This window comes from Trichosurus vulpecula, chromosome 6, assembly GCF_011100635.1.
Source record: "Trichosurus vulpecula isolate mTriVul1 chromosome 6, mTriVul1.pri, whole genome shotgun sequence".
NCBI lineage: Eukaryota > Metazoa > Chordata > Mammalia > Diprotodontia > Phalangeridae > Trichosurus > Trichosurus vulpecula.
Genome location: NC_050578.1, coordinates 215,070,055 through 215,087,357, shown reverse-complemented (window position 1 = coordinate 215,087,357; position 17,303 = coordinate 215,070,055). Strand labels below are relative to the sequence as shown.

Here is a 17,303-nt window from a genome sequence, read left to right as displayed (position 1 = left end):
AGAGGGAGGTTAGTGCCAAAGAAAGATTCAGGCAAAGTACTAAGAGAAAACTGAAGAGAGAAAGATTACTTTCACCAAGGAAGGATTAGGTAGGGGGAGGCCGATGGGGAAGAAAGGAGTGTGGTTCAGAGAATTCAACAAATATCGATTAAATCCCACTAGGTAGTAGGAATACAGAAAAGAAAGGAAGGAAGGAAGGGGAAAGGAAAGAAGAAAGAAAGGAAGGATGGAAGGAAGATGGAAAAGAAGGAAGAAAAAGATGAACCAATCCTTGTTCCTAAGGAGGATGCCTTCTACTGAAAGCTGGGTTTCATGAAGAGGCTGTACCTAAATGGGCCTAAGTGTGACCTTGAAGAAAAGCAGGGGAAAAACAGGGTAAGGCAGGATGAGAAACAGGGATGATGTAGAGTAGTCCAGTTTGGGTGGGATGTAAAGTATCTGGTTTTTTTTTAACAGTTTTAAAGTACATGTACTTAATATTTTTCATACCTCTATGGAGGAATTGTGAGGGAAAAGAGGATTTTTGTTTAAGAAAAAAATAATTAAAAAATAAGTACATGAGAGGGAGTAGTTGAAGATTGCCAGTGGACCAGAACCAGCCTCTAACCTGTGAGTGACCAGAGCCAAACAAACATAACAGGCCAGAGACAGGAGAGTTAGGACACAAAACATAAGTTTAATTAATCTCAGAGTGAGGAAAATGCCACATTCATTTGGAAGCCCCCCCTCCTAAGAAGGATGACTTAACATGCTGGACTAAAGGCAGGTCTTATATACATCGTGGGTGGACAATGACATAATCATTGTTAGGTCTTGAGCTACTGTTCCCATGGGTCCATGGGAACCGTGTCGTCTCAAGTTTTGGGGGTTGTGCCCACCCTGCAGGGTATAGAAACAGGTTTCTGTGACGAGAACAGGAGTGTAGTACCTGGCAGTGACCAGGAACAGGGATTGTGAATATGCGATAGATGGCCCTGGGAAATAAGGGGAGCTACATCCCTCAATGAACACCTGGTGCTGGTCCAGGCAGTACACTTTGCCAGAGAGTGATATCATCCTGAGCACAAAGGATTGTTGTTATGCCAAGCTCAGGACACAGCTTGATTACTGAGCCCTAGCTCTAGGAAACAGGGTATCTCCAAAATATTTTGACAAGATTTATTAGTAAGGCATATTTACAATTATCTATATTGTGATTATTGCCTTGCTAATACACAAGATAAAGGTGGATTGTTGTCAAAACTATCCATGTATTATGGGGGTCTTGAATGCTGAGATTAGACAGTCCACTACACTTTTCCTGGTAGAAATGGACAACAGCTAGTTGGGAAGGTTATTCAGGCCAAGTGAATGAGTTAGAGAGGGGCTAGACTGGAGATGGGGAAAACAAAGAGAAAGGAGATCATTGCAGTTGCCTAAATGAGAGGAGAGGACAGCCTCATCTCTCTGGTGGTGGCAGTGTGAATAGGAGGGAAGGGATGGATGTAGGAGAGATTGTGGAGGTAAAAGCCATAAGACTTGGCAACTGATTAGAAGTTGGAGGACTATAGAGAGAGAAGAGTCAAATATGCCTGAGGCTTGGAGTCTGGGTCCCTTGCAGGACAGTGGCTGGTGCCTGTCAGAAGTAGGGAAGTTAGGGGAGGGACACTTTAGTTCTTAATGTGTCAGATTGGAAGTTCTGGAAGAATAATACAAATTCTTGGAAATGGGGCATGAAACTCTGGGGGTATGATGGGACTAGAGATGCAAGATCACAGTGTAAGAAACGGGGGGAGCAGTTTTGTTTCCACAGAGTTGAAAGTATCCCTCTTCCTCCCCCTCCCCCCAGCTTTACCAGAATGTAAGTCAGGTAACTGATTAGAACAGACTTCTGGTTGGGTGGAGGTTAGAGGCTTGTACGCATGCTTAAACGATCCATTTGAGGAAGGCATGATGTAGGCAGTCAGGGGTTTCCATCTGGCCAATGAAGAGCATGGCGGGAGATTTGAAGGTGCGGGGGAGGGGGTGTCAATAAAAGGACTGGTGTCCATTGTACTTTCTCCTGTACTCTGTTCAGGGAATGTACCCATCTATTCAGGAGGAATAAATGTAAGATATAATAAAAACTTTCTTGGCCTTCCAACGAGCATTGTTTATTCCTATACAATGTAAATATGTTTCTAACAACAGGATCCTAAATTTGGAGATGAAAGGGACCCTCAAGGTCATCTAGTCCAATCCCCTCATTTTATACTTGAGAAAACTGAGACCCGGAGAAGTTAAGGGCCTTACTCAAGGTCACACAGGTGGTCAGTGACGGAGCCAGGATTTAATGGCAGTCCTCCAAATCCATTGTAACACATTAAGTCTATTTGGGAGTCAACTGTAGAGAGGTAATAATGGAAGCCATGGGAGTGGATGATGTCACCGAGGTAGAGAATATAAAAAAGATGAGAAGGCTTGGGACTGAAGCTTGGGAGACATCCATGTTTGAGGAAGTGGGAGGAGGAGGAGGAAGAAGGTGGAGAAGAGGAAAGGGAGGAGGAGGAGAATAGGAAAAGGAGAAGGAGCAGAAAAACGAGGAGGAGGTGGAGCAAAAGTCGAAGAACTAGTCAGAAAGGTAGGGGGAGAAGCAGGAGGGAACCATGTTACAAAAGCCAAGGAAGGAGGGGGTATCTCGAAGGAAGGTTCAGTCAAGTGGGATGAGAACAGAAAAGATGCCATTGGATTTAATGGCCAGGAGGAGGCCTAGCTTTGAGAGAGCAGTTTCTTTAGAGTGATGGAGATGGAAGCCATCTGACTTCTTTTTTTATTCAAAGCCCATATTAACATTGTAACATTACCTATTTTCAATCAATCAGAAATTCCAGCCTTGTTCTCTTATAAATTCAATCTTAACTTGCTGTGTATCTAATTGGTTGCACTTATAGATCTCTATTTTTAACCTTGTTTTTAGAAGTTATTTTTATAGATAATAATTTATTTATAATAATTCATTTTTTTTCAATCTCATATTATACACATTTGCTTGGTGGTCCATAAACATTATGCCAAGCTTTTGCCCCAAAGCAGTAACAATCTGACCTGACCTCTGTCTTCACCTGGATCCAGTTTCCAAATTCAGTCAGTAATTGTAGTAATATTGGAAGGAATATTAGACTGGATGTAGGAGACTTGCATTCTAGAAAATACTCTGACTCCAACCTCACTGTGTGACCCTTGGCAAGCCTTTTCCCTTCTCTGGGCCTCTGCAGAGGGAAGGGAATAGATTGGGTGATGTCTAAGAAGCTCTTCCTAGCTCTCAATTCTATAATATTACAATTCTGTAAATGGTTGTGTTATAACCACCCTTTTTTCCTGTGGCTGTCCTTGGAGAAAGGGTCTGGAGTTTATCTCAGTATATCCAATGCTCTGGTAACCTTGAGGATTGGCATAATTCAACAGCTACCAAATATTATGATTTGAGGGATATTGAGAAGGTCCTCCAATCCTCCAAACCTCTCCCCTGTTAGCCTGCCCCACTTCCTGAAACTCTACCGTTTGGGATTAAGTCCTTTGAACCATGAAGGTGTTTTGGACTTCTAGTCTCTTACTGAAATGCAGATAGCCCTGAAAGGGGCAAGATTTGGAGCAGTCATCAATTGTTAAGGCCTTGGTGGGGGGTGGTTAGGGGTTAGCTGACAGACAATTGTGCACATGATTCCCTGGGAATGGAACTTGGAGGGGAGGAGGGTAGGAGACTGTACATACCAAAACCCAAACTTCACCAAATTTACCGCTTTGCTGAGGGCTGGAGCTTGTTGGCTGTCTGCATGGGCTGTGGTTCACCTCACCAGCTGAGAAGACCCTCCCCACCTTCATGATTCTGATGGATCCAGTTAGTACTGGTGGCAATTTACTACTCAGCTCAGATGTGGAGAGGATATTGGGTCAACAGAACCCCGACCATGAGCAGCCATGTTTATTTCATCTAAACCCAGCCAGTGTCTCCATGGCCAATGTCAAGTCTTGAGATGCTGATATTGAGGAGTGTCCCTTTACTCTTCAGTGTGAAGGGGGTCTTCCGTAGGTCCCTCTGTGATGGTGGTCATGGTGTGTGTGTGTGTGTGTGTGTGTGTGTGTGTGTGTGTATGTGTGTGTGTGTGTGTGTGTGTGTAAGAAGTCAGTAATCAGAGTATGAGAAGAAAGTTAGACTTTGCCAGGTAAAAGCAATGGCTGATGGTCTTTTGACCCAGGAGCCTTGAAGAGGAAGGAAGGTGTCTGGAAGCTGGGACATCTAATTCCTCCCCTACCTTTTATAGTATATAGTGTGACCAGAAGACAGAGGCAACTCTGGTGTCCACCCACAGTCCTTTGGCTCAGTAGAGTTGGGCTCAATAAATCTCTTCCACTCGAATTGATTTGGTGTGTTCTCTTTAGAAGTGTGCTTTTACCCCAGTCTCTGAAAGGCCTGTATCTCTGTACCAGCTTTCCCCTTTACTAGAAAATGGATGCAGTTTCTCTTCAGCGAGACAGCAAAGAGAGGACAAAAAATGGGGGCTGTCACTCTTGCCCTTCGTAAAAAGCTATCCCAGGTGAATATGGTAAGGATGGAGTATTAGCATACTGGGGGATTTAGGGCAATGGACATGTGGAAGAAGAATTCTGTTCACAAAACAAAGTAAAAACAGTCCCTAGGCTCTTCCACAGCTCAACGATGGGGAAATCTCCTCGAAGCCAGAGCTGTTTGCCCAGGGCCCCGTAGGGCTAGCCTCTAGCCTGGGAACTGTAGCCACATTCATGTTTGTTGCTTGGAGAGCTGTGCCCAGTGGAGAGACAATTGGGTTGTCTGTCCAGGTGGTAGAGAGCTCCCTCCACTCTGTCCTTCCTCAGTGTCCCTCGGTGGCTGTAAATGAAGAATAGTTCCTGATATTGGCCAAACATCTTTTGCTCAGAATCCAAGAGGGGATTTGCAGGGGACGAACATGGGCATTCCCTGCTCAAGGTCCTGATTATGGTGCTAAAATATCCAGATTTGACCTGCCATCCCCAAAGAAAGAGTAGCATGTGGGGCTGAGAGGAGCAGGAGATGAATCATTCCGCTCAACCTTGTAGAAAAGGGAAATTGCTTTTTCCGTTGCCGGTGAAAGGCGCCCCCCAATACAGAGGCATCGTGGCCTAGCCCGGCTTTTACCCTTGGTTAAAATAACACCACCAACAAAGGAGTGTGCAGCTGGATGACAAAACTCACCTCTGCTCAGGGGGCCAACGGTCCTGGGTCTGGCTCTCCCTCTCCATCTTTCTCACCCACACGCCTGCGCAGGCTCTGTGCACACAGGCACACGATCTCGCTCCCCCGCTTGGTTTTTAGCAAGCTGCCGGGGCCAAGAGACTCTCACGGAAACAGACAGGAGAATAGACTCTTCATTATTATGCAGGAGCAGCCCCTGGAAGCAGCAGGCTACCCAGGATTCTGTTTGAAGCAGATGAAGGAAGCCTCCTTCCTGCCCTCCCCCAGGAAAGGCAGCTGGGGGAGGGGGGTGCTACATGGTATATATGGATCTGGATTAAGAGGATCTGGTGTTTTCAATCCTGCTCAGATATTTGTCACACACACATGCACATATGTGCACCACACACACATACATGCCTATATATTTACACTTAGAGGCATGTAAACACAAATATATACATATACATACTCACACGAGCAATATAGACACATGTACACTTAAATACATATATACATAACCCAAAAATATGCACACAAATACATGGATATATACATACACATAGATACATGCGCACATATGCACACATAGACATATATACACTTACATACTTCTGTACACACATATACACAGACCCATATATATGCATATGCATATGCCGACATATAGACACACATAGACACAGATATGCATGCATGTACATAGATATATAGGCACACAGATAAACATATATACACACAAAGTACACATGTACAGATATTCACATATATACAAATCTATACATATGCATATGCATACACATAGATACATATATCCACATATATCCATGCATACATGTGTATGTAATACACACATACACACTCACACACGTACTCTTCCTCTCTAAAATGAGGGGGTTGGACCAGATGGTCTCTAAGGTCCCTCCCAGCTCCAAGCCTTGTACTGATTTGGATAGAGAGAGAATGAATGAGTCTTTGTGTGTTCTGTGAGTCTGCTGGTTTCTGTTCTTGGATTACAAAGCAGAGTTGGTCATCCCACTTGGTCTTCTAAGGATCCAATGACCTGGAGTCCACAGAGACCTTGGTTCAGATCCCATTGCCGAACCTGACAAATGATATGACCTTGGGCAAGTCACTTGATAACCTCCATGAACCTCAGCTTCCTGACCTACTGCTAGACCATCTCTTCCACAGCTTCACCAGCCAACTTACCCCCATACGGGTTTATCCTGCTCCCTTTCCTGTCTCCCTCACCCCTGTCCTCTACCCAATTCTGGAACCAAGAATCACGCTCAAGTCTTCTTTGTTGTTGTTCTTGAATGGGAAATAAACTAGCTGGAGGGAATAGGGATGGGAGATGGAGAGTCATGTTCAAGGTGCCACTGGTAGGCAGGTGTTTATGGGTTGTAGAGGGTGAGGAGAGAAGCCAAATGTGAAGAAGATGGGAATGATCAGAAGGGGCCAAGAAAGGCTTCATCCTGAAGGTGGCCAGGATGAAAACACAGACACTGGAGATGCCATGTCCTACGTGAGTGATAGCAAGAGGGCTATTATTAAAGTGAGGTGGTTTGTAAAGTGCTTGGTGAACCTTAAAGCACTCTCTAAATGTTAGCTAATATAACTATCATTATCAGAGAGCCTGGATGGGGAGCTTACTCCCTCATGAGATAATCCATTTCATTCTAGAACAGCTGATTGTGAGAAATGTCCTCCTTGAATTAAGCTTAAATTGGCTTTCCTGCCACTTATTCTTAGTTTTATGCTTTAATGCCAAGGAGGAAACATTCGAGAAGCAGGAGACTTGAGTTCTTTTTTTTTTTTTTTACTCTGCCAGTAATTAGCTGTGTGACTTGGGAACAGTCTCTTCCTCTTGCTGGCCCTCTATTTTCTTGTTCACAAAATGAGAGGGTTGCACTAACTGGCTACTAAGGAGAATTCTAACTAAGGGAGGGTGAGTAGGGCTTTGTCCCAGGACACCAATATAAAGGGGATGTGTTTCCTTCCCACACAGTCAGTCCTCTGTCCTGCCACCCTGGCTTCTGGCTTCTCTTTGTCCTCTGTGATCCCCAGGTCATATGGTACCGCTCCGGAAAATCCCATTTCTTCCTCAAGATCCAATTTTTCCCCACCTTTCCCCTCTCTGCCCTCAGGATTTGTGGAATGCTGGTCACTGGCCATGCCACAAAGACTAGGGCTGGACTAGGGACAGGCCATTCCCTTTGCTAGCATAACCGTGAGCTACCCTTTTCAAACTGAACTTGCTCCAGGTACCAGAATTCCGAATTCTACCCCCCATTAAGGTTCCTCTCAGTTCTGGCCCCTGACCCTTCTATAGGACACAGTTACTCATTTCTGAGTCTGGATCCTGAGGAGAGATAAATGTTTCTGGAGGGGTAGGGGTGGGGTGCCCAGTCTGACTGCTGATGGCATGGTGGGGGATGGGAATGGGATGGCAACACAGGGCTGAGTGCTGACCTTTGGAGTTTGACCAATGAGAATTTAATTTTTACCCCAAATGCAGGTTAAGTTTTATTGCATTTTCAGCAGCCTTTGAGAACCTTTGGTAATCCTAGGGAATATGTGGAAACTGCTTGCGTATTCATTCAGCAACTTTTTATTGACCTTCTACAGCAGACATGATCCCTCATCTCCATTCTCCTGTCTACCACTAGCCATTGCTACCCCTCATGTAGACCATTGTGACCAGGTCCAACCTAACACCTCTCCTCCTGCCTGCTCTCCCCCTCCAATCTATGCTGTACACTTTGTTCCTTCCCTAGTACATTGCTCAAAACTGCCAGTGTGTCACTGCTGCCAGTACTAATAATGAAATTTGTCATTCTGCAGTCCTTTAAGATGCACAAAGCTCTTATCTCAGAGCTAGTCTTTATTTTTATTTTATGGGTGAGAAAACTGGGTTCAGAGTAATTGATTCACTTGCCCAGGGTCACACAACTGGGAGAGATTTGGACACAGGTCTTCCTGACTCCATTTATTCAGTTGCTTTTAGTCATGTCTGACTCTCCATGGCCCCATTTGGGGTTTTCCTGGCAAAGATACTGGAGTGGTTTGCTATTTCCTTCTCCAGCTCATTTTATAGATAAAGAAACTGAGGCAAACAAGTTTAAATGTCTTGCCCAGGGTCAAACAACTAATGAGTGTCTGAGGCCAGATTTGAACTCATGAAGATGAGTCTTCCTGAATCCAAGCCTAGTACTTTATCCACTGCTCCACTAGTTGCCCTCCTGACTTCCTGTCTACATGCTATCCACTTAGCCACGTGCCTACACATTCCAGGATCCAGGGTCTCCACAGTTCAGTCCTGTTCTGTCTTTCTAGTCCATTTTCCTAGTACTCTTCTTCATGTACTATACCCTCCAAAGGGCTGCTCAAACACATCTCCATCCCCCACCTCCTCATCTTTGTAGTTTAATTGCAAACTCCTTTGTCCTTTTTTCTTCCTTGAAATCCTACTTATCCTATAAGGCTCAGCTTAAACATCACCTCCTTTAGGCTGCCTTTCTTGATTCCCCTTGCAGTAAACTGTCTCTCCCTTCTTTGAGTTCTCAGAGAAATTATTTCTGTTACCATGTGACCCTGATCACAGTGGGTAGAAGTTATAGAGACAGCTTTAAACTTCAAATAAAAGAGAGAGGAAAAAAAAACCCTTGCTCATGATAAACAGGTACCCCAGAGTAGAATGGAGCACTCAGAGTATCTTCAAGTAGAGACTAGATGCTCTCTGTAATTCTTTGTCGAGGGGATACCTGCTTAGATGTGGGTCAGACTAAATGACCTCCTTTCTAGTCGTGTGATTCTGTTTTGTTTCAGGTTGGCTTTTGGAAAAATTTGACAAAAATCCCACTTTGCTTGCTGTTACCCCTTCGTCTTAGGAAAACTTCCTTTTTTTAATACAGCAATTCATTTCACATTCCTCTGAGTCCTATCTTCTAAGCCATTGTGAAGTACTCTAACTTCCCTCTGCCTCCTTCCTCTATCAAAAGTTCCTCTAGGATACAAGGTATCCTAGACTGAAGTTACAAGCAGCTGAGAATGAATGAATGGGCACATACGTGTTTACTATGTTCAAAAGCTGTGCTAAGCATAGGGGAATACAAACTGAAAATTGCTGTCAAAGAGCTCGTATTCTAATAGGAGGAAATAATGAATGTCAACATTTTTAGCAGCAAGTCGGATAGAAAGGCCCCCTGAACCTTAGGGGTACAGAAGGGACAATGCATCTTCTTTAATGCTGTTTCCATTGATAAAAATCATATCCATATCTGAATTTGAATCATTTGCTAGCATCAAGGACTTTGGTGTCAATAACTTTCTTTTCTGGATTTTCAGTAGCTGCTTGATGAATTACCCTTCCTAGGACAATTGGCGTATTATTATTGTTAATAATAATAGTACTTATACCCCAAATGCTATAAAACTGTGCATATCCTTTGATCCAGCAATGCCACTGCTAGCTCTATATCCCAAAAACATCCAAAAAAAGGGAAAAGGACCTATTTGGATAAAAATATTAATAGCAGCTCTTTTTGTGGTGGCAAAGAGTTGGAAATCGAAGGGATGCCCATCAATTGGAGAATGGCTAAACAAGCTGTGGTTATTGTAATGGACAAGCAGGATGATCTCAGAAAAGCCTGGAAAGACTTACATGAACTGATGCATAGTGAAGTGAACAGAACCAGGAGAAAGTTGTACACAGTAACAGTAATACTGTTGGATGAAGAATTGCGAACAACTTAGCTATTCTCAGCAATACAATGATCCAAGACAAGCCCGAAGGACTAATGATGGATGAAACACTATTTGCCTCCAGAGATAGAACTGATATTGTTTGAATGCAGACTGAAGCATGCTATTTTTCACTTTTCATTTTCTTTCTTTCTTTTTTTTTTCCTTTTGAGTTTTCTTGTACAAAATGACTGATATGGAGATGTTTTACATAATTGCACATGTATAACCTATATCTGCTTGCTTGCCATCTCAGGGAAAGGGGAGGGGTGGGAAGGAGGGATAGAATTTGAAACTCAAAACTTTATATAAAAATGTTAAAAAATTTAAAAAATAATGGTACTCAAATTTAGCATATCAACCATACCTAGAATCAGAGACACCTGAGTTTGTTCCAGAACTCCAAAATTTACTAGCTATATAAGCTGGGGTAACTTAGCTTAGGTGAGTTGAGTCTGACCCTCAGGTTCTTCATCTATAAAATGGTGATAGTAGTACTTGCTTTACCTAGCTAACAGGATTATTGTGGAGAAAGACTTCATATACCTTTTAGTGCTATAGAAATGTGGGTTATTGTTGTAAGGAATGGATTGGAGGGGACTCATCTCTGGAGGGGATATAGGAATGTCAGTGACCCCAGCTGAATTTGTGGAGGAGGGGTTAGAATGACTCATCCTGAGGTTGATTTCAGAGACCCTGGAATGGCGCCAATAACAATGCCCCAAGGCATCACCACTGGCCTCTCTCTAGGATTGATTTTACCTTACTAGGTCAGCCCCTGGAGCTATATCTCCCAGTGTTGTTTGTTCAGTCCTTCTCTGTCCTATCTGACTCTGACTTAATTTGGGATTTTCTTGGCAAAGATACTGGAGTGGTTTGCCGTTTCCTTCTCTAGCCCATTTTACAGATGAGGAAACTGAGGCAAACAGGGTTAAGTTTCTTGCCTAGGATCACACAGCTAGTAAGTGTCTGAGACTAGATTTGAATTCATGAAAATGAGACTTCCTGACTCTAGGTCCACCACTCTATATATTACACCATTTAGCTTCCCACATATCTCCCAGTAGTCTTTGGTAAAAAGGTTGAACGAAACATTTATTATATGCCAGGCGCTGTGCTAAGCACAGTATATACAAATACAAGCAAGCAAGATGATCCCTGACCTTCAGGAGCTTGTATTCTTTTTTTAAATGAATTTTATTATTATTTCATGAAGTTTAGAATGAAGTTTAGAAGTTCATGAAGTAAAGAATCTTTTTAATTTGATTGGTACAGCATTCAAAGTATAAATTAATTTTGGTAGTGTTGTCACTTTGATTATATTGGCATAGCCTAGTCATGAACACTGAATATTCCTCCAACTATATGTTATTCTTTATTTTTATTTGTTAATTGCCTAGATTTTTAAAAAATTTATTTATTCACTTGTAGTTTTTGACATTCATTTTTACAAGATTTTGAATTCTAATTTTTTCCACCTCTCTTCCCTCCCCTCTCCCCAAGAGTGTGCAATCTCATATAGGCTATATTGTACAATCATATTAAACCATATTTCCACGTTAGTCATGTTGTAAAGAAGAATCAGAATCAAAGGCAATAACCATGAGAAAGGAAAAAAAGAGAGAGAATAGTATGCTTTGATCTTCATTCATACTCCATAGTTCTTTTTCTGGATGTGGATAGCATTTTCTGTCTTTAGTCTTTTAGAATTCTCTTAGATCATTGCATTGCTGAGAGGAACTAAGTCTATCCAAGCTGGTCATCATACAGTATTGCTGTTACTGAGTAAGATGTTTTCTTGGTTCTGCTCATTTCACTCAGCATCACTTCATGTAAATCTTTCCAGGTTTTTCTGAAATCTGCCTGCTCATCATTTCTTATGGAGCAATAGTATTCCATTACATTCATATGCCACAACTTATCCAGCCATTCCCCAATTGATGGGCATCTCCTCGATTTCCAGTTCTTGGCCACCACAAAAAGAGCTGCTCTAAATATTTTTGTACATGTGGGCCCTTTTCCCATTTTTATGATATTTTTGGGATACAGACCTAGAAGTGGTATTGCTGGATCAAAGGATATGCACAATTTGATAGCTCTTTGGGTATAGTTCCAAATTGCTCTTCAGTATGGTTGGATCAGTTCACAACTCCATCAACAATGCATTAGTGTTCCAATTTCCCCACATCTTCTCCAACATTTATCATTTTCCTGTTTTGTCGTGTTAGCCAATCTGGTAGGTGTGAGGTAGTACAGGAGCTTATATTCTAATGGCTGAATACAACACATAAAGGGGAGCTGGGAAAGGAAGGAAGGATGCACATATGGAGGCAGGGTTTGGAAATGTCTGGAAAGTGACATGGTAGCCTGGTTCTGGAAAGGGCAAGGTAAAAGTCCACCTATCAAAACGCAGGGTCCCTAGGGCACAGTCTGAATTCTGATGAGGAGGCTGGCCAGAGGGTAGGTGGCTTGGTTTGGCACCAGCAATGAATAGGAAGCTATGGGGGACTCAGAATCATAGACTAGAGACGTGAGAGCAATAAGGGACCTTAGATTCCTATCCCCTCATTTTAGAGATGAGGTCCCATTGAGGGAAGTGACTTGCCCAGGGTCATACAGCTAGAATGTGTATCTTGACTCCAAGTCCACCATTTTTTTCCACTGTACCATACTTTCTTCCAGTGGTCTGTAATATGCATGTGTATCAACCTTATGTGAAGATTGACTAAGCCATTCTCTTCTGTAAACTGGCCAGCAGGAGCTATCCAAGTGGAGGGAATATCTGGACTTTAAACTCAAATTCCAATGAAATTATTTTTTGGAGATACATTTGGAGATACAGTTTCTGCATAAACAAAATGAGTGAAGTTACAAGTTACAAGGAGAAGAAATTTGTGCAAGTTTCCCTACAAAAAGTTTCATATCAAAGATATATAAAGAACTTATACAAATCTGTAAGACTAAGCCATTCTTGGCAACAGATTGGATGGGGGAGGGGTGAGAGACAGTGAGGAAGAGGAGTCCAGGATGATGCCTAGGTCGTGAGCCTGGGGGACCGGGAGGATAGGGATGCCTTCAATAGCAATAGGGAAGTTAGGAAGAAGGGAGTGTTTGAGGGGAAAGACTTGTGGATGAGAACAGTGGTAATATCTGAAGATCACCATATACAAAGAAAAATCAATAAAACTTAAAAACAAAATTAGATGGGGTTGAACCAGCTGCTCTCTGGGGTCTCTTTTAGCTCTAAATGCTGTGATCCATTTTCTCCCTCTGACTTAAGTGACTGGGCTAGGATTCAAAGCTAAGTCCTTTGACTCCAAATTCAGTATTCGATCCAATCCCATATAGTAATAAATCATGTTAAGCAAGCAAGCATTTATTAAGTTTCTACTGTGTGTCAGACACTGCGCTAATGCTGGCTTCTACCTTACATTTCTGTACCTTACATTTTACAGTCCACAGAGTGTTTTTCCCATAATCACCCTATGAGGTAGGTAATACCTCACATAGTAATCAGTCAATAAATGCTTTCTCATTAATTTTCCTCATTTTGTAGATGGAGAAAGAGCAGCTCACGTAAAGTGCCTTATCCAGGATCACACAGTTAATACACATCAAAGACTTCAATTTGTTTCTTATCATTTTATATCCACGACTCCTTTTAGCAACATCTCTGCCCTAGCCAAGACCTTTTGACATTTAATGCCATCCCATTTGTCTAAAAATGCTGTAATCTTTCTTTCTCTAAGCCTCTCTAACCCTGTGAATATCTCTGCAGTATCACCGATGGGGACCTTCACTACAACTTTACCAACCTGGATAGATTTTTGGATCTTCTCTGGGAGAACCAACTCATTCCAGGTAAATGGTTCAGTAAACATAATTTTTAGAATTCTAATGAATTTTAAAAGAATTCTGAAATTAAAGAATTCCAGCACATTCTTTAGTCCCAGAGATAGAGAATTAGGACCCAAAGGGGAAATCTAAGCCAAGTTCTGGCTCTCTTCCCACCCCTGAGTGGGATGGTATCACTCACCTCTCAGACACTTTTAGTGACTTCTCCTTGCTTTCAAGATTAAATCCAAACTCTTTGCTCTGACATTGAAGGCCCTCTACAACCTAGCTCTGCCCTACTTCACTAGCCTTACTTCCTATGTCTTCCCTTACACAGACCCTCAATTCCAGCTCACTAAGGTTCCTTACCAGGCTCATCTATGTCTCTGGACCTTTGCTTATGCCATTCTTCCTCTCTGTAATGCCCTGTTCCCTCCTGTTTGCCTCCCTAAACCTTGCCTACCTTTAGTCTAGGAATTCTAGGAGTCTTCCCTCCCCTTAATGATCTCTCCAGGTTCTGAGCTCATATGAGTGAAGGAATGAAGTCAGCCAGTCCATTAAGTGTAGACTGAGACCCTGCTAGGCACTGCCTCTGATGGTCTGCCTGTCCTGCATTCGTGGGCCAGGCCACTGTACCTTTGGGAGTTTTCCTAAGGAGACTGAAAAGTATTTTTTATGTATTCAAGGGTTTGAGTTGATGGGGAGCCCATCTGGATATTTTACTGATTTTGAAGACAAGAAGCAGGTATATGAATGGAGGAACCTGGTCACCCTATTGGCTAAGAGATATATAGGTAAGTCTTGAAAGGACTTAGTATGTGGGTACCTTATAATTTTTTTCAAAAAATTTAACTATATTACTTTTTCCTAATTGCATATAAAAATTATTCTTAAGCTTCGATTTTTATAATTTTGTGTTCCAAATTCTCTTCCACCTCCTTCCTCTCCTCCATCATTGAGGATACAAGCAATTTGATAGTTATACATGCAGAGTCATGCAAAACATGTTTCCATATTGGTCATGTTGTGAAAGAAAACAGATCAAAAACCCTATCATACAATCTTTATTGTCTTCTTCTGTATATTCCTGCCTCTTCCTCTTTCCTTCCCCTTTCTCTCTCCTTCCATTTTCTCTCTCCTTTCCTCACCTTTTTCCTCTCTCTCTTCCTTTCCCTCCTTTGCTTCCTGTCCCTTTCCCTCTCCTCTCCTTTTTTCCTTTTTTTCCTGTCCTTATGAGCCTACCTCTCTAGCCCTCTCCCATCACTGACACCATCATTTCCTCTCCTGATCCAGTCCCGTACTTATTCAGAATCCCCTTGACAAACTTCCCTAGTCATCTCACCTCTTCTTGGAGACCTCGGGTGATGAAAAATTCAGTATCTCCAAAGGTTGCCCATGCCAGTGAATCATTTAGTTAACTAGCATTTATTAACTACCTGGAATATTCCAGGCACTGTGCTAAACCCTGGAGATGCAAAAAAAAAAAGGCAAAAGACAGTCTCTGCCCTCAAATAACTTACTATTGCGGTAAACAACAGGAAAACAACACTATGCAAACAAAATACATGAAGGATAAATTGGAGATGATCTGAGAGGAAGGCCCTAGCATTGAGGGGGATCAGGAAAGGCTTCTTGCAGAAGAGCTTTAGCTGATCCTTGGAGGAAGCTGTAGGGAAGATGTAGATCGGTCTAATTGTTAGCAGCTTATTCTTCCATTGAATCTAAATCTGCCTCTGTGACTTCCCCTAATTCTCCTAGGTCTGCACTCCCAGGCCACAGCAAAGCAAGTACATATAGGATTGTAGCTCCAGACCTCAAAGGCCATTGAATCCAACCTCCTTATTTTATAGATGAGAAAATTAGGGTTCAGAGGTTGAAGGGACTTGCCCAGCTCACACAGGTAGTAGGTGTCAAAGGCAGAATTTGAACCCAGGTCTTTGGACTCCAAAGGCAGTGTTCTCTTCTCACTAAGATGAAAGTCAAACCTCTCTCCTGCATGGCAGCCCTTCAGAGCCTTAAAGATAGGGATTGTATGATGGGATCTGCTGAGATATTGGAGGGGAAAGTGCTGGGAAAAGGATGAAGTGGAGTAGGAATGGATTGTTCACGTTTTATTGATGCTTTTTGCTTTCTACTCAACTGTTACTACCCCAGACTCCCTAGGGAACCATCCCTTGTAACAAGGAAAGATGGTGAAACAAAAGCAGCCATCCTCTCCCCTCAAGGCACCAATAGCAGCTTTGACAACATTCTGCACGTGCAGCCTGCCTGCTCTTGTACCAGTGGGGGTGGGGGAAACTGCCTTTCATCACCTGACATAGGAAGGTAGGGGTCATGCCATAAGGTTGCGATTAGCTTACTTGTCGATTTTAACCTAGCAATGCCAGGAGACATGTCAGGTTGGGAATAGTCAAGGGAGCCAAATCTCACAGTCAGACTGTGAAGCAGGGAAGACACATCTGAACCCAAGAGGTTGGGAGAAAAACTTAGGATTCCTTGAAAGAAGTCAGCAGAATTACCATCAGGTACCCCAGTAGCTCAAGCTAACAAAGTGACTGGTCAGATCTGTTCTCTTCCCCATGCCTTAGTTTCCTTCTCTGGAAATTGAGGGAGTTGGACTAGATGGTCTCTCAAGATCTCTTCTCCATTTTGACATTCCATGTTCTAAGGCTCCTCCCAGCTCTGACATTCCTTGTTCTAAGGCCCCTCCCAACTCTGACATTCCATGTTCCAAGGCCCCTCCCAGCTCTGACATTCTGTGTTCTGTGTTCCAAGATCTTCCTCAGCTCTGACATCCTATGTTCTTTGTTTTTCAATGTTTCTGGGTGGAGGATCTCCAGGGATATTTAATAAATATTTAAAACTTACTTTGATAGGTATTCAATTTTCACTTGCAAACAGATGGTGATTAACTTAGATCCGCTTGCTCTCAGAAGCTGGGGAATGACACAGTGGTGCTCTCCAGGGAAATAGTTGTGAAGTTAACATAGTATTTGGAGGCGTTGTAGAATTACTCAGCATCACTGGGGGTGGCAGCGTGTGGGCTGAAATGTTCATCATCAGCTCCTCTCTGGGAAGCCTGAGCTGACAGTAGCCTTGACATCCCTCATGGTCTCTTTTGCAGAGAAGTACGGGTTAAGCCATGTCTCCAGATGGAATTTTGAAACTTGGAATGAGCCGGATCATCATGACTTTGACAATGTGTCCATGACGATCCAAGGTATGTAGGCATTTTCTCAGATGGCAGAGGAATGGCTGGAAGGGGATGAGCACAGTGCTTCCTCTAGGCACAAGATGGGGACCTTGGTACCACTTGTGCAAATACATTGAGTTTAATTCTAATGTTCTCAGTTCAGGAGGTTTGGGTTCTGTTCCCGGCTCTGCCTCTGATTCTCTGTGTGGCCTTGAGCAAGCTCCTTGCCTTCTCTGGACTCAGTTTCCTAGTCTGTAAAATGAGAAGACTAGAATAGGCAGGATGGTCTCTAACTCTGGCTCTTTGATTCTGTGGTATGCCCAGCTCTTTGCCAGACCTTGT

The 17,303-nt window shown here is 42.8% G+C and overlaps 1 protein-coding gene across 5 annotated transcripts in view; it reads left to right on the top strand.

Annotated features, from left to right (window-relative positions):
- IDUA (alpha-L-iduronidase) overlaps window positions 1-17,303 on the top strand; it is an 82,377-nt gene that overhangs the window by 41,393 nt on the left and 23,681 nt on the right. For all 5 annotated transcript variants that reach the window (XM_036763541.1, XM_036763540.1, XM_036763539.1 and 2 more), the window contains exons 3-5: window positions 13,713-13,795; window positions 14,455-14,562; window positions 16,893-16,988. In XM_036763541.1, the coding sequence (XP_036619436.1) occupies window positions 13,713-13,795; window positions 14,455-14,562; window positions 16,893-16,988 (287 nt within the window). The remainder of the gene's footprint in view (window positions 1-13,712; window positions 13,796-14,454; window positions 14,563-16,892; window positions 16,989-17,303) is intronic.